General features: G+C 40.1%; 1 protein-coding gene across 1 annotated transcript in view; it reads left to right on the forward strand.

Moving 5' to 3' along the window:
• The window catches only part of LOC124605568 (ATP-dependent DNA helicase 2 subunit 1), a 172,610-nt gene that overhangs the window by 39,363 nt on the left and 106,771 nt on the right, over positions 1-26,476 (forward strand). Inside the window, exons 2-3 of the mRNA XM_047137342.1 lie at positions 12,663-12,840; positions 16,069-16,162. Of these exons, the coding sequence (XP_046993298.1) occupies positions 12,663-12,840; positions 16,069-16,162 (272 nt within the window). The remainder of the gene's footprint in view (positions 1-12,662; positions 12,841-16,068; positions 16,163-26,476) is intronic.

Genomic DNA, 26,476 nt, shown 5'->3' on the forward strand with positions numbered 1-26,476 from the left:
ACCACCTTCCCTACCCTCTGGCTCCTATCCTTGTAACCGCCCCCGATGCAAAACCTGTCCCATGCACCCTCCCACCACCACCTACTCCAGTCCTGTAACCCGGAAGGTGTACACGATCAGAGGCAGAGCCACGTGTGAAAGCACCCACGTGATTTACCAACTGACCTGCCTACACTGTGATGCATTCTATGTGGGAATGACCAGCAACAAACTGTCCATTCGCATGATTGGACACAGGCAGACAGTGTTTGTTGGTAATGAGGATCACCCTGTGGCTAAACATGCCTTGGTGCACAGCCAGCACATCTTGGCACAGTGTTACACCGTCCGGGTTATCTGGATACTTCCCACCAACACCAACCTATCCGAACTCCGGAGATGGGAACTTGCCCTTCAGTATATCCTCTATTCTCGTCATCCGCCAGGCCTCAATCTCCGCTAATTTCAAGTTGCCGCCACTCATACCTCACCTGTCTTTCAACAACTTCTTTGCCTCTACACTTCTGCCTCGACTGACATCTCTGCCCAAACTCTTTGTCTTTAAATATGTCTGCTTGTGTCTGTATGTGTGGATGGATATGTGCGTGTGTGCGAGTGTATACCTGTCCTTTTTTCCCCCTAAGGTAAGTCTTTCCGCTCCCGGGATTGGAATGACTCCTTACCCTCTCCCTTAAAACCCACTTCCTTTCGTCTTCCCCTCTCCTTCCCTCTTTCCTGATGAGGCAACAGTTTGTTGCGAAAGCTTGAATTTTGTGTGTGTGTTTGTGTTTGTTTGTGTGTCTATCGACCTGCCAGCGCTTTTGTTCGGTAAGTCACCTCATCTTTGTTTTTTATATATAATTTTTCCCACGTGGAATGTTTCCTTCCATTATATTGATATCATTAATTTGAATCCAACAATTACGTTTGTTATTGTCACTGTTCCATTTCGAAATCTTTTCTGTCGTCTTATTTTCCTCTTTCTGTTTTTGCCAGTAGTTTCACTTTGCATTCACCTTCTCCTTTTTACCGTAATCTGCTATACTATTTTATCCCGCCTATTTATATACTCAACAATACGTAACCCACTTCCAAACTATAACCAAAAAATTTTTTTGCCGCTTTCAGCACTACCGCCGCTATAATATCCACCGTTTCTAGTTCACAAACAGCTCCTTTCACCTTTTAAACAACCATTTCGGCCAGTTCTAATAACTTTCGCTTTATTTCCATTTCCGTTTTTCCCACATCACCGATCATTTTTAGCCGCTTCCCACAGGTTTTAACGCCATTATTTCTTCGTCAGACAATTGTTAGCCTCATTTTCATAATCTGCCACCACAATACCACTCCTTTTAATATACTACACGCAGTTTTTTCGAAATTTTCCCGAATTTCTCCGTCCTTTAACGTGTTTTGGCGGCAACACAACCACCTAACCTTTATGCACATCGTTGTCTACCAACCCAAGTCCAACATAGCCCAGCTGTAACCAACACCTTTTCGCCTTTTTTCATTCCAGATCTCCAGTTTCTTTCCGGTTCACCTTTATCTCTCCCCATATATTTTTATTTTCATTTTCATTTCACCCCATGTTACACTTTCCACCTTCTAACACCATGTCACCCTCACAACACCCCCACAATGATCCCATTAAGTTTTATTTACATTCCCTCCGCAAACATGCCTTCGCCCTAGCCAGATTACGCTCGCATATTTTATTTTCTCAGGCTTGTCTGACATTTGGCATTACCCCCAAAGGCCTCACACTCAAAGTTCCCATCTCTGGCTGCAACCCTTCCTTCCATCAGTCCCTATACCAGTTCCAAACTGAACAATCCATTGCCCTCACCCACCTAATCCTTCACCTACACATCAACTCAGCCAATGAACACACCCGTCAACTCCTATCCTTAATAAAAGTCCTTAATCTTTCCTCCCCCACATCCACACCGGCTGTTCAGAGCATCCTCCTACAGGCCAACCGTAAATTAGAACAGCATGCCACCCTCCACCTCAAAAAACTATCCAATCTCCTGGTTTCCCACCTCCGGAAAGGCAACTCACTCATCCTTCACAACCTTTCCAGCAAACCTCAACCTCCTCTCATTGCACACAAACCCAGTCTCTCCCATCTACTCAATCTCCCACTTCCAGCTCCACTCCCTCCAAAACCTCAAAATTTCGATCAACACAATCTGGAACCACAACACCCTAATTCAGTAGTTAGCCTTTCCTCCAAACCTCTCTCCCAATCCGAAACCTCTGTCCTATCCAAAGGCCTCACCTTCAGCCCCACTCCCAGATTCAACCAAACAGCCCTCGTCAAAGATTTACTGTCCTACACCCGTACTCTCTGCTGGAAGTATCACTTTGCCACGAAGAAAAATGATCCTAATCCTACTCCTAATGATCCGACTCCTCAAGACACCATCCAAATTGAACCCTGCCTGGAACAGTTCCGTCCTCCGTCACAGCGGGACCCACCTCCTCTTCCTCAAAATCACCCTCTCCAAACCTTCCAGGAATTTCTGACTTCCAGCCTTGCATCTCAATCCTTCTTAAAAAACCTTAATCCTACACCCAACATCACCACTGCTGAAGCCCAGGCTATCCGTGATCTGAAGGCTGACCGATCCATCGTCATTCTTCCGGCGGACAAGGGTTCCACGACCGTGGTACTTGATCGTCGGGAGTATGTGGCTGAGGGACTGCGTCAGCTTTCAGACAACACCACATACAAAGTTTGCCAAGGTAACCCCATTCCCGATGTCCAGGCGGAGCTTCAAGGAATCCTCAGAACCTTAGGCCCCCTTCAAAACCTTTCACCTGACTCCATCAACCTCCTGACCCCACCGACACCCCGCACCCCTACCTTCTACCTTCTTCCTAAAATCCACAAACCCAATCATCCCGGCCGCCCCATTGTAGCTGGTTACCAAGCCCCCACAGAACGTATCTCTGCCTACGTAGATCAACACCTTCAACCCATTACATGCAGTCTCCCATCCTTCATCAAGGACACCAACCACTTCCTTGAACGCCTGGAATCCTTACCCAATCTGTTACCCCCGGAAACCATCCTTGTAACCATTGATGCCACGTCCTTATACACTAATATTCCGCACGTCCAGGGCCTCGCTGCGATGGAGCATTTCCTTTCACGCCGATCACCTGCCACCCTACCTAAAACCTCTTTCCTCATCACCTTAGCCAGCTTCATCCTGACCCACAACTTCTTCACTTTTGAGGGCCAGACATACCAACAATTAAAGGGAACAGCCATGGGCACCAGGATGGCCCCCTCGTACGCCAACCTATTCATGGGTCGCTTAGAGGAAGCCTTCTTGGTTACCCAAGTCTGCCAACCCAAAGTTTGGTACAGATTTATTGATGACATCTTCATGATCTGGACTCACAGTGAAGAAGAACTCCAGAATTTCCTCTCCAACCTCAACTCCTTTGGTTCCATCAGTTTCACCTGGTCCTACTCCAAATCCCATGCCACTTTCCTTGACGTTGACCTCCACCTGTCCAATGGCCAACTTCACACGTCCGTCCACATCAAACCCACCAACAAGCAACAGTACCTCCATTATGACAGCTGCCACCCATTCCACATCAAACGGTCCCTTCCCTACAGCCTAGGTCTTCGTGGCAAACGAATCTGCTCCAGTCCGGAATCCCTGAATCATTACACCAACAACCTGAAAACAGCTTTCGCATCCCGCAACTACCCTCCCGACCTGGTACAGAAGCAAATAACCAGAGCCACTTCCTCGTCCCCTCAAACCCAGAATCCCCCACAGAAGAACCACAAAAGTGCCCCACTTGTGACAGGATACTTTCCGGGACTGGACCAGACTCTGAATGTGGCTCTCCAGCAGGGATACGACTTCCTCAAATCCTGCCCTGAAATGAGGTCCATCCTTCATGAAATCCTCCCCACTCCGCCAAGAGTGTCTTTCCGCCGTCCACCTAACCTTCGTAACCTGTTAGTTCATCCCTATGAAATCCCCAAACCACCTTCCCTACCCTCTGGCTCCTATCCTTGTAACCGCCCCCGATGCAAAACCTGTCCCATGCACCCTCCCACCACCACCTACTCCAGTCCTGTAACCCGGAAGGTGTACACGATCAGAGGCAGAGCCACGTGTGAAAGCACCCACGTGATTTACCAACTGACCTGCCTACACTGTGATGCATTCTATGTGGGAATGACCAGCAACAAACTGTCCATTCGCATGAATGGACACAGGCAGACAGTGTTTGTTGGTAATGAGGATCACCCTGTGGCTAAACATGCCTTGGTGCACAGCCAGCACATCTTGGCACAGTGTTACACCGTCCGGGTTATCTGGATACTTCCCACCAACACCAACCTATCCGAACTCCGGAGATGGGAACTTGCCCTTCAGTATATCCTCTATTCTCGTCATCCGCCAGGCCTCAATCTCCGCTAATTTCAAGTTGCCGCCACTCATACCTCACCTGTCTTTCAACAACTTCTTTGCCTCTACACTTCTGCCTCGACTGACATCTCTGCCCAAACTCTTTGTCTTTAAATATGTCTGCTTGTGTCTGTATGTGTGGATGGATATGTGCGTGTGTGCGAGTGTATACCTGTCCTTTTTTCCCCCTAAGGTAAGTCTTTCCGCTCCCGGGATTGGAATGACTCCTTACCCTCTCCCTTAAAACCCACTTCCTTTCGTCTTCCCCTCTCCTTCCCTCTTTCCTGATGAGGCAACAGTTTGTTGCGAAAGCTTGAATTTTGTGTGTGTGTTTGTGTTTGTTTGTGTGTCTATCGACCTGCCAGCGCTTTTGTTCGGTAAGTCACCTCATCTTTGTTTTTTATATATAATTTTTCCCACGTGGAATGTTTCCTTCCATTATATATATATATATATATATATATATATATATATATATATATATATATATATATATATATATATATATATATATATATATATACTGTTTTAAGAATTATTTACAAAATATACATATTTGGAAGGCCCATACCATTTACAAAAATTAAGGTAAAACGAAAACACTTTATTTCTTAACACTTATGATGTAGAGGTCCAATATATATTTTTTCCAGAAAAATTGATGGTCACGAGTTGACATGATCTGTATGATTTGAGATGAAATCACCCATCTGTAGTACTACATGAAGACAAGTTGTTTAACATTGTTTCCACAGATCTCTAATAGTTCAGGACATATTTACTTCAAATTTTTACATGATGCTCTAACAAACATTCAGATGGACGTAAGCTATTTATTTTTTTAAACAACAATGTGCAAGTTTTTGTTAAAACCAACAGCAGGAAAGAAAATGTCATACTGTGCTGAAAACATGCAGTTTTGATTTCTTTCTTGCAGCCAGTTTCAATTATGATAAGAGGGCATATATTAAAACAGAGAAGATGTATTTGCAGCATTTGGCTTATGATTCTGGAATCTGAATCATCTAAAATTTTGTAATGTGTCACTCATCCCTTTTTACCAATGATCCCAACCGATTTACCCATTCATCTTAAGCTTATTCAGTTCCCAAGAGAAGTGTTGTTAGCAAGGCTCAAGGTCAGAGAGAGAAATAGGTCAGAGACGGGGGAGGGGCAGGGGGGGAGGTGGACACAGAGAGGTGAAAGGGATGCACTGGCAAAGGGGGGGAGGGGGTGGAGATGGAGGTGGACAGAGAGGGGAGGGAGGGAAGGAGTTTAGGATGTATGTCCAATTCCCATACATATAAGGGGCGTTCAAAAAAAAACGAGCCGGAGTCTCGAATACACAAACCGGTGACAGGAGGTTAATATCATGGCATGTGTAATGGGGTGTGGTTCCGACCAGAGTGTGAAAGTTCACGGCCCATCGCTAGAGGGCACGCGTTCACATCACGTGACCATACAGAGCTAGCAGCAGCATGGATCAATCGTCCAACGCTGCCAGTCACATTGCATACAGTGACATGGAGGTGTCAACAGAAGAGCAAAGAGGTGTTGGAGCAAAGAGGTGTTGTTTGTTTTCTGACAGTGGAAGCAGTAGGAGGAATGGTCATTCATTGACAAATGTCACAAGTGTACAGCGAACACTGTATGTCCCTTGCAAGGGTCAAGGTGTGGCACAAGCGCTTCAGGTAAGAACGGGTGTCGTTAGCCGATGATGCACGGTCTGGAGCACCACACTGCATTACCAATGACACCGTCCAGCTGGTGGATGCAGTCATTACCTAGGACTGCCGAGTAACAGTGAAAGCCATAGCCACCATGGTCGGATTGAGTGTAGGAAGTGTTCACACTATCATGAAGAAACGACTGCACATGTGCAAAGTGTGTGCCCAATGGGTGCCCCATAGTCTTCAACCACACCAGGAAGCATGTTGAATGGCCTACCATCTTGCTCATCTGCAGCGCTATGCTTAGGAAGGGAATGCGTTCCTGGCACGATTGGTGGCTGGAGATAGTCATGGTGTCATCACTTTGAGCCAGAATCAAAACGACAAAGTCTCCAGTGGAAGCATCCAGGGTAAACACCACCAAAAAAGGCCAAGGCCATCCACACAAGTGCAGGAAATGTTATGCTGACGTTCTTCTTTGACCAAGATGGCCCCCTTCTGATTCACTTCCTGCAGCATGTGACAACAGTGAATGCCCAGCATTACTTGCATACCTTGACCACCCTTCTCCAAATGACCAAATCAAAAAGACCAGGCAATCTCTCCCGTGGGGTCATTCTGCTCCATGACAATGCAAAGCCTCATTTGGCCAACACACTCATGGCACTCCTGCAGAAATTCAAATGGGAGGTTCTCAGCCACCCTCCAGTAAGTCCGGAAATCCATCTCTGTGATTATGCCGTTTTTGGTTCCCTTAGAAAGGCTCTGAGGAGCAACCGATTCACCTCAGACTACAACGTCCAGCTGTATGTGCAGAACTGGTTAACATCACAGCCCCAGGAATTTTATGAGACAGCCATTCACCGCCTTATGTCAAAGTGAGACAAGTGTCCCTACAGCCAAGGTCAATACTTCTAACATACAGGTACTGGTTTCTGTAATTATTCCTCCGGCTTGTTTCTTTTTGAACGCCCCTTATATTTAGCAACTGTGATGCATTGCCAGGTTCACTAGTGTATTGTAATGTGACAAAGTGTTTGTAGTTATTTCTTTTCATTATTAACCACTACTCTGAGTCCGCTAGGTAATATTTCATTGTGTAATATGCATTACTGGCACTTTCGCTGCCTTTTCAACAGATGTATTTTAGTAATCTTTCTCATCTCATTTGCCAATTTATCATCATGTATATTATTTCACAAATCAACATCTCTCTTTCTCAACGCGTACTACTCATACAGGGGTGAATGAGGTGCTATCAGAAAGGTTTCTTAACTGGCATCTAACATTGTATACTGATTTTGTGCTAAACTTATTATTTGTGGAAATTTTTAACAAATGACACTTATAACTATCATAGGCCCATTGTACAATCAGGGGCAAACACTCCGTATTTAGAACACATTTTTGGATACATGGAAATGTATGTACAAGGATGTATCAAAAATTCATGAGTATTGTTTTTGTTGTTTGGTTGATTTTTAAAAACATTTTCCCACAACTATCCTTACCCCTCTGATTACACTGATTCCAAATATTGTCAGTATTTAAAACTATAAAAGTGTGGACGTTTCGGTCGAGTCCACTGGTACAGTTTTGTTCACTGAAAGAAAATGCTATTTTGACTTTTTTGTTTGTTTTTCTTTGGTAAATTACATTCTGTTTTTGTGGGTTCTTCATTCTTTTTGCTTTTGTTATAATTAGAAACCAACCTTTTATTATTTATACAAAGCAGGAAGGATAAAATGAGTATTGCTGCACTGCATCCTGACTTTACTATAAGTTGTTCAGACAAGTTAAATAACAAATGAAATAATGTATGAAAGTCCAAATTTTTCATGTAACTCAACATTTATTTAAATTTTCCAATGAACTAATAGAACATTCATAAAATCAATATAGTCATGCACAGTAGTGCCGTTGTTTGTTCAAATATGGACTTCAGTGGATACTAATAGTTTTCACCTGTCTTCCTCTTTGTCTTGAATGACACATGAAACTGAGATGGCAGCAAAGGTACAGGCAGTTGAGTGAGATGCTAATCAATTGCAAAAACACATAAAAACAGAAAATACAAAAAGGGAGAGTCATGGCTCTCTCAGCTATTGTCAGTTTTCGTGACCGGGGGCCGCTACTTCCAATCAAGATGCTCCTCAATTGGCCTCACAAGGGTGGAGTGCACCCCGCTTACCAACAGCGCTGAGCAGACCAGACATGCGCCCTTCCAAGTGCTAGCCAAGCCTGACAGCACTTAACTTAGGTGAAAGGTAAAGCTGTCATCAAACTGGAGGTTGCAATCGGAGAAGTTGTAACACAGCAAAGTCTCTTTATAATTTATCTTTTAGAGGTTGGTGCAAGGCAAGGGCAATCCACCCTCAGTACGACAGTGCCTAATAAAGAACTATGGTGTTCAAACCAACCTCCAGTTTGATGACAGCTTTACCTTTCACCTAAGTTAAGTGCTGTCAGGCTTGGCTAGCACTTGGAAGGGCGCATGTCTGGTCTGCTCAGCGCTGTTGGTAAGCGGGGTGCACTCCACCCTTGTGAGCCCAATTGAGGAGCTTCTTGATTGGAAGTAGTGGCCCCCGGTCACGAAAACTGACAATGGCTGAGAGAGCGATGACTCTCCCTATCCGCATCCATTGAAACCTGTGGCCTGAAGATGACACAGCAGTCAGTCGGTACTGTTGGGCCTTCAAGGCCTGTTTGGATGGAGTTTAGTTTTTTACCTTGCACTGCTGTGCTGTCTTTTGCAGGGGAAGTATGATGATATGTTGTACAGTCCAGTATTTGGTTTTAAACCTTGGTCTTGCAACAATGTTACAGAGTTTGTGATATTTCCATGTGATATGTGTATGCGCCACACATCAGAGTGTTCCAGATGAATGGTTGACTTCTTTGATTTTTTGTGAAGAGTATTCAGAAAGTTTTAATTATCACCTCAAAAGTAAAGTTACATAATTATTTTTTCTTTGTTTGCAGTTACGTGTCAGGGCACTTCTTGTACACAGTGAAACCCCATACCGTAGTATGCCTCTAGTGATGTGAAACAAAATGACGAGACCTATTGATAAAGTGAAAATCTGCAGCTTTGTCAAACCAGTCCAAAGTCAGTCATCTAGATTGGTCTGACACAGCTGCAACATTCACAGTGTTGTCAAAAATGAATGACATCAGAAACTCCATGTCATCAGCAGGCTGCGCCATTTCGTTTTGGCATCTCTAATGGCATGATACAGTTTCATGGCATAGGGACACTAGTGTGTATTGGAACCGCAGCTTTGGCCTGCAAACAAATGAAAAATTAATTATGTAACTTCATTATTTGTGTGGTTATTCAGCCTGTATCACTGCCCCTTCATATACATATGTCTTAGTGGGTGCCACACGTCTTGACGAAAAAGCAGCTGAACATTGTGCCTTCTTCAGCAATTAAATGTTAAAATGTCCATAACTAGTGCATTTTATTATCTGATAGTATTCTTACTATCCATGAACCTTTCTGTGTTGCTAAATTCTCCCCCAAATCACTAGGACAAGAAATGGATGTTCAAAGGTGGGAGTATCTGCTACAGTCCTAGGCTGTCAATAAAAATGAGATAGCTGTCCACTTTGGAAATGTGACGAGTGACATTAGACTTATACAAATAGTATTACATGGACAAAGCAGTACCTGCCTCAAACCACTCCCACAAAAATTGTGCATTGTAGTGCAGTAGTTAAAATATTGGATTTGCGTTATTTAGGGTGGGGGTTCAAATCCTTATCTGGCCAGTCAGATTCTCTATGGTTCCTCTAAATCAATTTAGATGAATGCTAGAATGATTCTTTTGACAAGGACACAGCCAGAATCCTTCCCATACCTGTCCAATCCGAGTTTGTGCATAGACCTTAATGACTTCATGGTCAATGAACCATTAAACCCTAACCTTCCTTTCTTGTTTCTGAACACACACTTTTAATGAATGTATGTCAAGCTGAGAAAGTACATTTCACAGGTGATACTAGTGTTATAATTAATCCTATTAGAGAGTTCAAAACAGAAGAAATTTTTAATACTCATTAAGTAGTTTACTTCAGATTGATTTCCCTTCATTTCGTGTGTGTGTGGGGGGAGGGGGGAAGGATGTTCATACACGGTATATCCATCCCATTCTGTACCACACAAAGATTAACACAGATGGTAAATTTACAACATAAACAGGACTGAATTTCCAAAGTTTTGAGCGCACATGTTGACAAACATTTAAGGGAAAGTAACAGATTATTGAGCTACTCAAACAATATGTTCATCTTTTTGCACTTCATGTAATTGCTAGTTTTGGGAAAGAACAAATCAGTAACTTAAAATGTTTAACATATTTTGACTCTTTTAACAGTTTAGGGTAATGAATTTCAGAACTTAGTGAGAAAGTATGTATTGCACCAAAGCAAGTATTGGAATAATTTACAGTTTACCAAGTGTCATCCCGTTTCCACTCCTCCAAGGAGTTTGGAAAGAATGGTAATGTCCACAGAAAGAACATTAGAAAAAATTATGTTAATAGCTTACCATTAAAGATGTAAATGGCTCAGAAAGTGTTGATAATGTTTACGTGTGCCTCACTGAGATTATCCTCCAAAGAAAAAAGTGTGAAGTGAGTTATTGAGCAGTTTCTTCCTATCCAGCTTCCAAAATTTCTCACTCATTCAGAAAATATGACATATTTGTTGCAGAATTACAACAAATTGTGAAATGTAACAAGTACACACATGAAATTACATCATCTCCTCATCAACGAACATAAACTTTTTGTTACTGCTGACAATTCATCTGATAATGACATCGATTTTGATGAATCAGTTCTCCAAGCTTTCAGAACTAACTTATTTAATTCTACGAGTAGGGCAAAAACTCTAACGATTCTTACAAGTTTATTTGAAAAGTAGAGTATCAGGAACATAATGAGCGAATTTTGTGCTCCTAATTACATTGCTCAGCAATCCAAACGAATTTTGAATTAAAAATGGTTTATGGAAGGTTCAAACCAAAAACCATGGAAATGTTCACCAGTAGAAACTGTCAAAACTGTACATTCGCTTTATGAAAACAATGAAGATAGCTGAGCAGTGACAGGTATTACAAATTGCATAACAGTTAAAGAACCAAACGGAAGTAAAACAAAAATATCAAAAAGATTTATTTTTGGTAACCTTAAAGAAGCTTACAAGACTACATACTAACATAAAAATATATTTCTCTAAATTTGCTGAGTTAGAGCAAAAGATGTAAATTACTCATAAAGTGTTGATAATGTTAACCTGTGCCTCACTGAGATTATGCTCCAAAGAAAATAGTGTGAGGTGAGTTATTGAGCAATTTCTTTCTCTTCAGATTCCAAAATTTCTTGCTCATTCAGAAAATGTGGCATATTTGTAGCTGAAATTACGTTATCTCCTAGTCATCAAATGTAAACTTTTTGTTGCTGCGGAAATGATATTATGGCATTGCAGTCATATTAGCTCTGCCATTCATGACAGCAGCTGTTAAGTTCACTAATGTTTCTTTCGAAATAATTCTGAAAATTGGCCACACAGGGCAGCACAAGTCAAGGGGCAGGTCACGAGACATCTGTACATTATCCTCCCATGAATGGAGTCGTTTCTGAGCAATGGGTGGCTCGCATGATGAGAAGATTGCAACCTGACCTGTATTCGGGGACAGTCTTTTTAACACAAAGTTGTGGCCCAAGCTGTACTTGTTGGTTGGTCTCCAAAGTGTTAAAATACATCTCTGAACCAGTTGTAAAATAGTGTGGTCACCATCCAGCCTTCTTCTCTTGCTGACATTGTAGTCTATGTAGGCACCTCTCTGTCAGTCCAGTTTTCCAATACTTACTTTCCTTCAAACACACAAAGAATTTTTGTTATTTTATCTTAAGCTGATGAGCACAGTAAGAAGGTAGTATTTTCTTGCCAAGAACAACTAGTTTTATGTTTCGTTTTGATGCTAACTGTTCCAACAACTCCAGTTTTAGAAGGAAATGATAAAATTCTACAGAGAAAATAAAGCCTTTACCTGAATGAAAGAAAAATCTATGACTGACTGATTTTTCAGTTGTTTTTAAACCACTCCATAATATCAAGGGTGACAGTCCAAATTCATTTTTGTCCATTGTGCAGATTAAACTTGACAGTTCTTCTTCTTCATCACGTTCGCCTTCTTCTACGTGCGCGTGCACGCGCACAGATAGATAAGATGATGTCACTACCTTCTAATGATGTGTGCTCCTTTTCTCTTGTACCATAACATAAAGTTTTAACGTGGAGTGAGTACTGTAGAAAACTGCTGCACTACGGATAGCCTCATTTCCATTTTTCATCACCTAGTGCTTGGTCAGGACTTAAACACCGTAAGTAAATCCAGCCCATTTTCTCCCGTATGTCCACACCATGACATTGTGACAATTATTGTGTTTGAATGCCTCAAACTTATTTTCATCATATGTGGCCTGATGGTTTTTTCTTATAATGGTTGCATGTGTCTCTTGTGAATTATGTAATCATTTAAATAAATTTTTAGTGTTGCAGAGGGACAATTCTCAGTATGCTGCACAATGCTCCCCGTGATTTTGTAAGCATTGTTTTATTTGGAACACAATTAAGTAACAATCCTCTCAGTGTTAATCATATATATATACTACAAGACCTCAACTTCCCAGAAGTGGAGAGAATAAAACAGTTAGATGAAGCAATAAAAGGTAACATTTTAATTTCTATACCATCTTCCTTCCACATTTATTATAATTGTTGCTGTTTTTTGTAATTATAACATATAGAGATAATATTAGAGAAAAAGGAGTTTAATTGTGAATGCTGTTAAGTTTAGTAACAGTACCCATAGTTTTACCCATTAACAGTGAATTTACTTATTGAATGTAATGGTTTAGATTCTGCCAAGCATAATTGGAATTTAGTTAAAGATGTGAAAAGTAATATTTATTTCTGTCTTCATAGTTACAAACTATTACATTTGTAACTAAAATAAGCCATTCACGTTCACTGTGTTGTCAGATTTACGTAACACAGTAATTACTTCTGGCTTCATTGCTAATACAAACTTCTATTAACACCTTCCTCTTTTACCCCAATACTCGTCATACTTTCACTGTCATTGCTACCTTGACTGCAATTACTAGACTTCTTCTGCTGTTAGTTTATTCGTTAAGTCATCTCTTCCCTTGTGGAACTAAATATTTTAAAACTGTTAAGGGTTGTTTTATGCCACTGGGTTCATCATGAAATAACCCCAGTCATCAGCTATTGCCTGTTGGATTCTATTATTACAAATATACTTGTGCTATTGGGAAGTTTGATTTTCTTAACAGAAATAATATCTCAGTCCCTATTATGATTACTCAGCTTGAGACTTGTCATTTTGATCCAGTTTACTGTCTTCATTTACTTGAGCTCTAAGCTTGTGACTGTCACTGTGCTCTAGTTTACCATCATCATTTACTTAGCTTTAAAACATGTCCATACAGTATTTTCAGATTGGCTTTTTTGTATGTCTCCTATTTGATAATTGATTCTGATGCACTATTACAGTATTGAAAAAGCAGTTGTGTAATTTTCCTGTTGCTGTGTCACAGTATGTGTTTACTATGTCAGATGTAAACATTTGGTACAACAGAATGGTTTGCCTATCACTATATTCTAGTTTCATAGAACTCAGTAATTTCATTATCTGCCATCATTGTTTTGTCACTCAAAATTGGTTTTACAATGCATCTTAAACCTCCCATACTACAGTTTTCGAAGTGAATCATGTCTGTTTCATGTCCTTTAGTCTCCACTTCATCCCCTAAAACATATAGCTAAATTAGAATCCTAGTTATAGCTGAATTATAGAAGCATGTTTATACAATTTGAGGTGTAAAATGAACTTTCATAAATTTTAAGACAGATGATTTTTTTGAAACATCAACAATTCTAATGCTAATTCTTTTCTCCTTATTTTACACACATAGTTTGGAAATTCAGGATACTAAATAAGAAAATAGAGATATGTCAGTGACACTAACTCCTTTCACCTGTTCTAATTCACTTTTTTATTTAATAAGCAATTTTTGTGGCTTTTTAGTGTCCAGCAAAGCTGATTCTGTAAGCAAACTTTACAATATATATTTGCTCCCTGTTGCTTTTACCTGATTGTCCTTCCATTTCTTTAATGTACTTATTTTGGTGAACAATTTCTGTGGGATATCAGGAATGACATTCTTTTACTTTAGGTCAGCAAACTATAATTCAATTTTATCTTCAAACATCTCAGTGATATGCTCTTACCAATATATCAGTGGTATGCTTTTACCATCAGGTAATATTGTTTATAAGCTTTTACAAACAGATTTTTGTGCTAGAGATTATTACTTTTCACTGTTAATGATGAGGGGCAATCAACTAAAAACTGAACACCCACCACAACAGGGCCACGGATGGCTCCATTCAAAAGTAATCACTACACTCATCAAGACATTTATCCCAGTGGGAGATGAGACGATCAGTTCCTGCTTCATAGAACGCAGTCAGCCACTTATGGATCCACAACTGAACCTACTCTCGCACTTCCTCCTCTGACTGAAACTGACATCCATGCACATTTTTCTTAAGGTCACCAAAGATGTAAAAATCATACCATCAAAGATCAGGTTTGCATGGAAGACATTGCAACCAATCACTGAAGTGTCGTTCTCGTCAGATTGGCAGTATGGCAGTGGACACTATCATGCAACAGGATGATTCTGCCAGACAGCTTGAGCGCAAAGAGCAAAGCCAACAATGGAAACATCCCACATCTCCCCCGCAACAGAAATCTGAAGCTTTTGACACAAGTTCCGGTAAGGCCAAGAAGACCTTCTGCAATTGCAGGGGCCCTCTGCTCGTCATGTTCCTGGAGTGTGAAACCACAATCAGTGTGCAGTGCTACAAAACACTGTGCAGGAATTGCAACACACCACAGTCAAAATGCCCATGAATGCTGTCAGACAGAATCATCCTGGTACATGATAATGCTTACTCCCACACTGCCAATCATACAAGGGCTACACTTCAGTGACTTGTTTGAGAAACACTGCAACATCTACCTTACAGTCCATATTGATTATTGTGTGATTTTCGCATCATTGGTGACCTGAGGAAAGATGTGGTTAGACGTCAGTTTTAACTGGACGAGGAAGTGCAAAAGTGGATGCGGGTGTGGATCCGGCAGCAGCCAACTGCATTTTATGAAACAGGAATTGATCATCTCGTCTCCCAGTGGGGTAAATGTATTATTGCATGTGGTGATTACTGTTGAATGGAACCATTTCATGGTCCCGTTGTGGCAGGTGTTCAGTTTTCATTTGACTGTCCTTTATATGTTTATCAAAGGGAAAAATCCACCTGAGAAAACTCGACAATTACAAGGAGGTAATGGCGCACCACTGTTTCCCGTCTGGAGGCAGAATTCAAAATAATGTGAATAGGCACATATAGAAGTAGAAAAATTATCCTGGCTTTCAGAAATATTGGCTCATTCCTCAGGCAGGAAAGGGGGGGGGGGGGGGGGGGGGGAGGGGTAAAGTGGGGAAGATAAGGAAAGAGGAGCAGTCCACTTGTTGGACCCAAAGTTGAGATGAAGTCACCTATAGTAAGGGCGTGGGGAGCCGAAAACCTGAGCTCTGAACAATCACCCTTTTTTCCCACCTTCTGCAACCCATCCCTGTTTCCTTCCTCAGAAAGGAACTTTTATAAGTGTTTATAAGTAGTAACTGCAGTTTTACCTTTTAAGGTAGTACTGACCAGCGAATACTCCCCTTGTAATTCTGTTGTTAAATACTTTTAATGTTTAATTGTGTATTATCTATTGATATCCCTGTACATATTCAGACTGATGTTTAATTATGTGTTTAGTTATATATTTTCTTGTGATATCACTGTACACATTTCAGGAGGTCTGGATAAATTCAGACAAGAATATGGATGTTCTGATGATTACGAAATGCATGATGTATTCTGGGTGTGTCACAGAATTTTTACTGAGAGGTTAGTTGATTTACAAATAACATTCAAACTTAAAATAAAATTGTATTGGCAGTAGTGTGCATTACATACAACAGTTGTTGTAAAACATTTTACAACAAAGTGTCCTTCAAAACTAGTTCCTATTGTTTAGTTTGTTCTAAGAGTTACTGGAGTGCTGTGCCTGCATACATGATGGCTGTCCCAGAAGTATCCGACCTAACAAAGAAAAAACAAAAATTTTGGGTGAAATGTTCATTTCTTTACAGATTTTTCATTTGTTACACCTTTCCCAATGATGATCAATAGCTTTGATACCCTGTTCATAATAAGAACTGTTGAGCTCTGCAAAATAGTGATCAACTGCGGACTCCACCTTTTCATTTTTGGCAAGTCTTTTGCCACCAAGACATTTCTTGAAGTTTGGAAATGGAAAATAATCAGAGGGCCTAAATCTGGCAAATAGGATATATCAGGAAGTAATTCAAATTTTACTCGTGGATTTTGGCCATGATGATAATGAGTGTGTGAACTGGTGCACTGTTGTGATGAAACAAAAGTTTCTTTTTTGCTAAGTGTTACCATTTTTGCTGGATTCCATCACAACACTACAATAAGATCACATTATAATCAGTACTTTCCCTTTTTGAAGATAATCAGTGAAAATTATCCTCTGCGCATCCCAAAAAATCTAATGCTATGACTTTGCATGCAAATGGAACTGTCTTCACCTTCTTTGTAGCCAATTCTTTCAATTCACTGTTCTGTCTGTTCCTTCTTCACAGGTGTGAAGTGGTGGATGCTTGTATCATTCATAGTTATGAATTGAAGCAAAAACTTGGCTTTATTGGAGTGATACGTCACTAATCAATCACCTGAAACATAGTTATGGGAATAACCAAATGAAAACAGTTGACTCATTCAGTTTTAGTTATACATATTGGTCGAATTAATCATTCATTCTTTTAAGTGAAATTAGTCTGTGGGAGCAACCAAATGAAAACAATCATTCAGTTGGTTGGACTACTCATTCCTTCTTTTGAATGAAACTAGTATGTAGGATCAACTGAAAGAAAACAATCATGTCAAGTCGGTTGTAGTTTTTACCTGTTGGTTGGATTATTATTAATTTTTTTCTTTTTGAGTGAAAGCAGTCATTAGGAGCAATAAAATGAAAAGATAAGGCACCATTATAACTTAACATATTGACTGAATTATTCATTATTTCTTTTCAACTGAAAACAGTTAGTAGTTTTTCCATCGGTTGAACCATGTACAGTGTGTAAACTTTTAGATGGCAGACCTCTCCCTAGTCCTGAATCGGTAGAAGTCGGTAAACGTTGGGAGGCTTCGGTAGGCACGCAGTTGCGACTGCTGCCAACATTACGTAGCTGACTGTGTTGTACAAGGTAGCCATTGTCGTCTGCTTCGTTATTGTTTTGCGCTGTACTGTTCTGCGTGTTTTTATCGTGCAGTTGTGCTAAACATTATCAAAATGAGTGAAGAGGCAGTTGTGGGCCCATCTCGGGAGTCGCCAACAACCCCTACCGGTAGGCCTACAGTTAGAAGGAAACCAGTATTACGTAGCGATGCTCGCAAAATTATATTGCGTGTGATCGAATGCTGTGAAAGGGAAAGGGAGCAGAAAAAATTGCTTCCATTACTCTTTTCAGGCATACAGAGAACAACTCACCAAAGTTTCATTGCAATCGGATGAATGGTTTGTGAGCGCATAGTGGACAAACATACATACATTCATTTTTATATAGATTTTAATATACATGACGATTTCAGTTTTGTTTACGAACAACATTTAAAGCGAGTTTTACTTCCAAGCCTTTCGTCTGCTTTTGTGTAAGCATGACGCGCAATTTGTAGTGCCAGCACTGCAACTGGTAGGCGTGCCTTGTTGTCGTCGTCGTCGTCGTCCCCCCCCCTCCCCCCCACCCTCCCAGCCCCCCCCCCCCCCCCCCCCCAACAGCCCCTCACCCCTCGCCAACCAATGCTTGCTTCCTCCTCTCCCCGCACTCCCCTCAGAACTCTGCCGTCTTAAGTTAACACACTGTACTCAGTCTTTTAACTGAAAATGCTCTTCAGTGTTTCAGGTGACCAAGCTATCCATTCATTCTTCTGAGTGAGTGAAACCAGGCTGCAATACTTTAATTAGCTGAATTAAAGCAGCGCTACATTATACTGACTGAGGGTGGTCCTAAGTGAAGACGTATTTCAGGGATATGCCAAAGTTAACATAAGCAGAATACATGTTCCTTTAATTATGAACTGAATGGAGTGATTTTTCTTTTCATCATTTAAAACTGATTCATATACTACTCTGGATAAAATTGTTCCAGGTGCCATTAACACGTGACTGACTAATCTGAGGTATCAGTGGGTCGGTTTGCCTCACTTAAATTGCCAACCTTAGATGAAAATTTCAATCTGTATATTGAGCAAGCTGTAAAGGAAACGAAAAGAAAAATTTGGAGTAGGTATTAAAATTCATGGAGAAGAAGTAAAAACTTTGAGGTTCGCCGATGACATTGTAATTCTGTCAGAGACAGCAAAGGACTTGGAAGAGCAGTTGAATGGAATGAACGGTGTCTTGAAAGGAGGATATAAGATGAACATCAACAAAAGCAAAACAAGGATAATGGAATGTAGTCTAATTAAGTCGGGTGATGCTGAGGGAATTAGATTAGGAAATGAGACACTTAAAGTAGTAAAGGAGTTTTGCTATTTGGGGAGCAAAATAACTGATGATGGTCGAAGTAGAGAGGATATAAAATGTAGACTGGCAATGGCAAGGAAAGCGTTTCTGAAGAAGAGAAATTTGGTAACATCGATTATAGATTTAAGTGTCAGGAAGTCGTTTCTGAAAGTATTTGTATGGAGTGTAGCCATGTATGGAAGTGAAACATGGACGATAACTAGTTTGGACAAGAAGAGAATAGAAGCCTTCGAAATGTGGTGCTACAGAAGAATGCTGAAGATAAGGTGGGTAGATCACGTAACTAATGAGGAGGTATTGAATAGGATTGGGGAGAGGAGAGGTTTGTGGCACAACTTGACTAGAAGAAGGGATTGGTTGGTAGGGCATGTTTTGAGGCATCAAGGAATCACAAATTTAGCATTGGAGGGCAGCGTGGAGGGTAAAAATCGTAGAGGGAGACCAGGAGATGAATACACTAAACAGATTCAGAAGGATGTAGGTTGCAGTAGGTACTGGGAGATGAAGATGCTTGCACAGGACAGAGTAGCATGGAGAGCTGCATCAAACCAGTCTCAGGACTGAAGACCACAACAACAACAGATGAAAACTTCGAAAATCCTGGATGTGTGGGTCAAATTAGAGTATTTTCCCAGACACAAACAGTCTGTAGACAGTAATTTGACTGATGGTCTCGATGTTCCGCAGGGAGCAGGGACACGTTCTCAGACTTACAGATAGTTTCATAGCTATTAAAAATTCGCAAGCACAAATTTTCAGGACTGTCTGTACAGTGTTAGGAATCTGTGTGGGGTTAGGCGAGATTATTTAATATTTATTAGTCTATTTTAGAATCATGTTATATTAAAAAGTTTTTTATTTAAATTGTTATTGTCTGCTTTTTAGTCTTGTGTGTGTGAAATTTTTCAGTTGCTTTCAGACATTTTGATGAGATTACAGCAGGGCACGTGATAAACTTCATGTTTATTTTAGTTTCTCTTCAAATGAGTCAACCAGTATGTTGCTTCCTCATAGGCCTATCTCACGAGAAGACTGTGAATGTGAAAATTAGAGAGAGTTGAGCTGACAGGGAAGCTTAGCAGCAATTGTTCTTAAGTGCGAAACATCCATGACTGGAACGAGAAAACAGGGAAATAGCAGTGGTACACCAAGTATCTACTCTCCGTCACACATCAGAAAAGAAAGCAAGTTACTTTTCATTGTCATCCAGTTCTGAGTTAAGTTAGTTTCAAGTCTGTAGCTTATCGGAAAGTTAGTTTAAAATCGGTTGCAAGATTTGTACTGAACAGACGCAGCAGACAGGAAAACAAAGTACCCTACACCACACACCAGACTTGAAAGTTCGTTAATATTACAGTATTATCCAGTTCTAAACTATGTTGAAAATTTGAAGTCTCGGGAAACTAGTTTAAAACCAATTGCAAAATTTGTACCGATAAAAAAAAAAAAAAAAAACACCGACAAGAAACCGACCTAATAAAAACATGTTAAAAAGTGATTGTTCATTTATATATAAACACAAATTTACAGTGCAGCTCCAGATATTACATTTTTAAAACCAAGCAAAAATCAATATTTAATGTCACAGTGAAAATTTGTATTTCAGTAAGTAAATACATACATTTCAAATGTACTTTATTTTTAGAGATATACTTTTTATTCAGTTCTCCTTGAAATAATATACTGTATTTGTCTCTAAAAAAGTTGTCAACCCTAATCATATTTCATGTACAAATGAAAAGGCTGAAAAAGAATATAAATGAAAATCAGTCAAACCTGGTGAGTGAGTGAACACATCATATAATGGCCAAAACTGATGAAGAATGGTTTCAGTTGATGGTCTCTCATTGAGTGGAACCACTCAAACCTGGTGAGTGAAAACATTCATATAGCTGACATGGGCACTGAGACTAGTTTCATTCGGTTCTTTCATTCGACTGACTGAATGAAATTGTCCCCTCACTACTAAAACATTATCGTGACACTTTTGTGTTCTATTGTGAATCAACCTGGCACCCATCTTGTGCACAGCTTTTTCATGTCCAAATTTTCAGTCAGTATGTGATGTACAACACTTTTTGAAATGCTTATGATGTCTACTAACTTGTGCACTTTCAGTCAATGGTCACCTGCTACCATTTTGTGGATTTTCGTCACAATTTCCACCGTGGTCATCTCATTTGGTAGACTACTGTACTGTTTGTCCTGACAGCTCGTATGGCCTCGCTTAAACTTTACGTTTTACTGTTACTGTTGCAAATGAAGGAGCAGACTTCCACTGACTAGAATCTTGCTCAGCCTCAATATTAGTTGGACCAAGACCTTTCAGATGAAAGTATTGTATCACATAATGATGACCACTTTTACAAATTCACTGAGAATGTTCGCTATTGACACCTGCTAAACAAATATTAAACAACATAGCATAGTCAAACTTCAAACTTAAGTTGTTTTTTACAGTCCTAACACAAGGAGTCTCACGTCAAATTATCAGTAGCCTTCAGATATGTTGGAGAATCAAACTGTATTTGATAACATTCCCATATCCTGACAATTGAAAAATAAACTTGTGAATGTAACAGCTTAGTGCCTTGAGTGTGGAAGCTGAAGGAGAGGAGGAAGAACTGCCTGACTGCTGTTCTTAGGAAATATGACAATTTAGTCTTTTTTTCTTAAAGTATCCCCTACTTATGTGTCTGTTAGATGTTACTTAAGACTGGAATTCAGGAGAGCAAGAGGAATGAAGCCAAAGCTCTGAATGACAGGATTTTAGGTATTTTTGTATGAGTAAGCGATTTTAAAATGTAAAGATAGAGAGGAATAAATTTAAGTTAGATTTCGTTAAGAGAGCTAACACCTAATGGGAGGAACAGAAATTGTTGACATTCAGTTGTACACAAAATGGCAAGACAGAAGCAAAAATTGAATGTGTAGTTTGCTTAAAGCAATGAAATTTGAAGGAGACAGACAATATTTCCTTGAGAAGGACTAAAATATATTGAATTCCATTATTTCTCTGAGCAGAAGACAATGGAAGACAAAAATATGTAAGAGCTTTTGGCAAGTACTGCCCTACATAAATGTGATGCAGTTTATTAATCCTCCAACAAAAATCTTGGTGACTTCAGAGAAATGCATTCTTGTTGTTGTGGTCTTCAGTCCTGAGACTGGTTTGATGCAGCTCTCCATGCTACTCTATCCTGTGCAAGCTTTTTCATCTCCCACTACCTACTGCAACCTACATCCTTCTGAATCTACTTAGTGTATTCATCTCTTGGTCTCCCTCTACGATTTTTACCCTCCACGCTGCCCTCCAATACTAAATTGGTAATCCCTTGATGCCTCAGAACATGTCCTACCAACCGATCCCTTCTTCTGGTCAAGTTGTGCCACAAACTTCTCTTCTCCCCAATCCTATTCAATACTTCCTCATTAGTTATGCGATCTACCCATCTAATCTTCAGCATGCTTCTGTAGCACCACATTTCGAAAGCTTCTACTCTCTTCTTGTCCAAACTATTTATCGTCCATGTTTCACTTCCATACATGGCTACACTCCATACAAATACTTTCAGAAACGACTTCCTGACACTTAAATCCATACTCGATGTTAACAAATTTCTCTTCTTCAGAAACGCTTTCCTTGCCATTGCCAGTCTACATTTTATATCCTCTCTACTTCGACCATCATCAGTTATTTTGCTCCCCAAATAGCAAAACTCCTTTACTACTTTAAGTGTCTCATTTCCTAATCTAATTCCCTCAGCATCACCCGACTTAATTAGACTACATTCCATTATCCTTGTTTTGCTTTTGTTGATGTTCATCTTATATCCTCCTTTCAAGACACTGTCCATTCCATTCAACTGCTCTTCCAAGTCCTTTGCTGTCTCTGACAGAATTACAATGTCATCGGCGAACCTCAAAGTTTTTATTTCTTCTTCATGAATTTTAGTACCTACTCCGAATTTTTCTTTTGTTTCCTTTACTGCTTGCTCAATATACAGACTGATCAACATCAGGGAGAGGCTACAACCCTGTCTTACTCCCTTCCCAACCACTGCTTCCCTTTCATGTCCCTCGACTCTTATAACTGCCATCTGGTTTCTGTACAAATTGTAAATAGCCTTTCGCTCCCTGTATTTCACCCCTGCCACCTTTAGAATTTGAAAGAGAGTATTCCAGTCAACATTGTCAAAAGCTTTCTCTAAGTCTACAAATGCTAGAAACGTTGGTTTGCCTTTCCTTAATCTTTCTTCTAAGATAAGTCGTAAGGTCAGTATTGCCTCACGTGTCCAGTGTTTCTACGGAATCCAAACTGATCTTCCCCGAGGTTGGCTTCTACTAGGTTTTCCATTTGTCTGTAAAGAATTCGTGTTAGTAATTTGCAGCTGTGACTTATTAAACTGATAGTTCGGTAATTTTCACATCTGTCAACACCTGCTTTCTTTGGGATTGGAATTATTATATTCTTCTTGAAGTCTGAGGGTATTTCGCCTGTTTCATACATCTTGCTCACCAGATGGTAGAGTTTTGTCAGGACTGGCTCTCCCACGGCCGTCAGTAGTTCCAATGGAATATTGTCTACTCCGGGGGCCTTGTTTCGACTCAGGTCTTTCAGTGCTCTGTCAAACTCTTCATGCAGTATCATATCTCCCATTTCATCTTCATCTACATCCTCTTCCATTTCCATAATATTGTCCTCAAGTACATTGCCCTTGTATAGACCCTCTATATACTCCTTCCACCTTTCTGCTTTCCCTTCTTTGCTTAGAACTGGGTTTCCATCTGAGCTCTTGATATTCATACAAGTCGTTCTCTTATCTCCAAAGGTCTCTTTAATTTTCCTGTAGGCGGTATCTATCTTACCCCTAGTGAGATATGCATATGTTATAAAATTTGACTGTTAATAAATAGTTCACATCTTATTGAAAAAGTGATTGTTGAGCTCTTTGAATGGTTCTCCAGTTATATTAGTAGTAAATTTTTCATTTGCAATTATTAGCATTTTATCTTTGTGGCTTTTTTGAACATGAGGAAGTTTTTTTAAAAAAATGTATGTTTAATTTGGCATTTACAGTGGTTGATTATGTCATTAAATAAAAATTGAAGAGCATTAAAAAATTGTGTCTAACTCAAAAGTAAAATTCAATTGTTTACAGACTTCCAAGTTCCCCAAATAAATTATGTTTAACCATAGCACAACTACTAAAAATCAGTCATTAAAAAGACCTTCCTTAGAAACAAATACTGGTGTTTCGAAATGAGATATACGTATTTTCAGCTGTTGGAACATTATAATCTTCAAAGCAACAAGCTGTACATGAACTTCATGCCTGCCCATGATGAACTTTGTTCATGTCTTTGTAAGAAGAGGTGTGATAACCCTTACAAGTCTCCATATTGGATATTGCTCTTGGACTGTCACTTACCTTATCCACTGAGAAGATAGTGTGGAATGCTTTACCTGTGGTGTATCACTCATTATAAACATCATCATAACTCTTTTTATATGGTGGCAAGATTGACCCTTTCCATTGCCAGAATCATTTACCCTCAATTTTGGTCAGTGATGACAGTTTTAAATGACTTCTAAAATGTTGTGTTTTTTTTCCTATCCTTTCAAACACTGACACAAAGTTTTCAAAATGAACACTAATTTATTTCAGTATGTATCAATATTGCCGTGGACTAAAAATTAAATGAAGGTGGTAATGCCTGAAAACACAATAAATAAAACAGTATTTGATTTCAGAGATTAGGGAAAAGAAAGGCAGTACGTACATCTTTGAAATAGGATTGATAATAACACCAACTCTAATTAAAAGACAATTATAGCTGAGGAAGCAAAGTGATTGCTGCAGCTGAGTCGCAAGATGTAATCTTTTATTTGTGTGTTATGCCGCCCCTTGATGAGTAGATTTTTTTTATCTATACAGTTACCTTATTTTTGTGAAGTTAATTGGATAGAGCTGTGATGTATTACAGTCGGCAAGATCTGATACTCAGTCTGGTGGCTATAGGCTGTCAAGTGCTGGTTTATATTTACTGTGTTACCTAAATTCTGGAACTTCAGAGAATGTGATGTGATCCTTTTCCTCAACTGATAATATCTGTAGCAAAGATACTGGAATGTGACATCACTATTTTATACAAATTGCTTAGACAAAAATTTGAACGTATCTCAGGGTAGTCATTTCATCCTATACTTTCAGCAGTCAACCACCCAATATATTTATTTCTTTTTTTATTATATTGTAGCCTGTTACCTATAATTTAAACACAGGCTGTATTCATTCTCATGCAAATTATTACTATCAACAGCCATTTCTTTCCTTTACATTGACAACTACAATAATACAACCATTTTTGTCTGCCACATTCTGCAGTACTCTCCATCCTTCCCTGGTCCATGGGCCCACCATGCCAGTTCTTTGTGCATTGTAGAGGGCATTGTAGTTGCACTGCTTCTTCTGTTGTCTGACAGCTTCCCAGTTGCAGGGGATGACGTCCCCTGGGAGCATTGTTGCTGCAGCTGAGGGGAGCAGCCACTTGCCAGCCCTCATCACCCCAGTTCTATTTCCCTGAGTGGCGAGGCATGGTCCATGGCTGTGCTTCCCCTCTGGTGTTTCTGTTACCAGGGTTGCCACAGGTTCTAGAAATCGGAATTTCAAACATGTCGGGGAAACATCAGGGAAATTTGGAGGGGAAAAAAAAACCACTGGAAAAATCTCGTTTTTGTGACTATATGAAATGATTTGTTTACTGTGGTGTTACGCTTCATCGCTAGATGGACACAGCTGAGAACGTGCCCCACTTCCCTCATTCTTATTGCTTCTCCCCTTCTTACCTCTCTCCTCAGCTTGGAGTCAGTGCTGCCACCATTTCTTACTGCTAGCCTAGCAACTGCCAACGAGAGGCAGAGAAGTATGAAGAGCGATTTATTTGGATCTAATTCTCAGAGATTGTTGATGCAGCAGCTTGAGACAGCAGTCATGTGTGTATGAGTTGTGTCTGAGTGGTTGTGTGAATGTGTGTGTGCTCCCGTTTTCTGACAAAGGCTATGGCTGAAAATGTTGTTGTCTTTTCTGCATGCCTGTCTGCAGCTGAGCAATCATATTCACAGTGAGTTGCTACGTTTCCTCATTACTGTTGATTCTTAGAGTATTTGAACAAGTTATCTATTGCACGGATTGATCACCGTGGTCTCATTCCATCAACATGTTGTCTGCGGCTTATTTGGATCTAATTCTCAGAGATTGTTGATGCAGCAGCTTGAGACAGCAGTCATGTGTGTATGAGTTGTGTCTGAGTGGTTGTGTGAATGTGTGTGTGCTCCCGTTCTCTGACAAAGGCTATGGCTGAAAATGTTGTTGTCTTTTCTGCATGCCTGTCTGCAGCTGAGCAATCATATTCACAGTGAGTTGCTACGTTTCCTCATTACTGTTGATTCTTAGAGTATTTGAACAAGTTATCTATTGCACGGATTGATCACCGTGGTCTCATTCCATCAACATGTTGTCTGCGGCTTGCGAATAGCTGGCCACATGAGTGGATTTCCGCACTGGGCCAAAACCGTAGGCCGTTTCTGTGGATATCTGTAACGGATC

Source organism: Schistocerca americana, chromosome 3 (genome assembly GCF_021461395.2).
Source record: "Schistocerca americana isolate TAMUIC-IGC-003095 chromosome 3, iqSchAmer2.1, whole genome shotgun sequence".
Taxonomy (NCBI): Eukaryota; Metazoa; Arthropoda; class Insecta; order Orthoptera; family Acrididae; genus Schistocerca; species Schistocerca americana.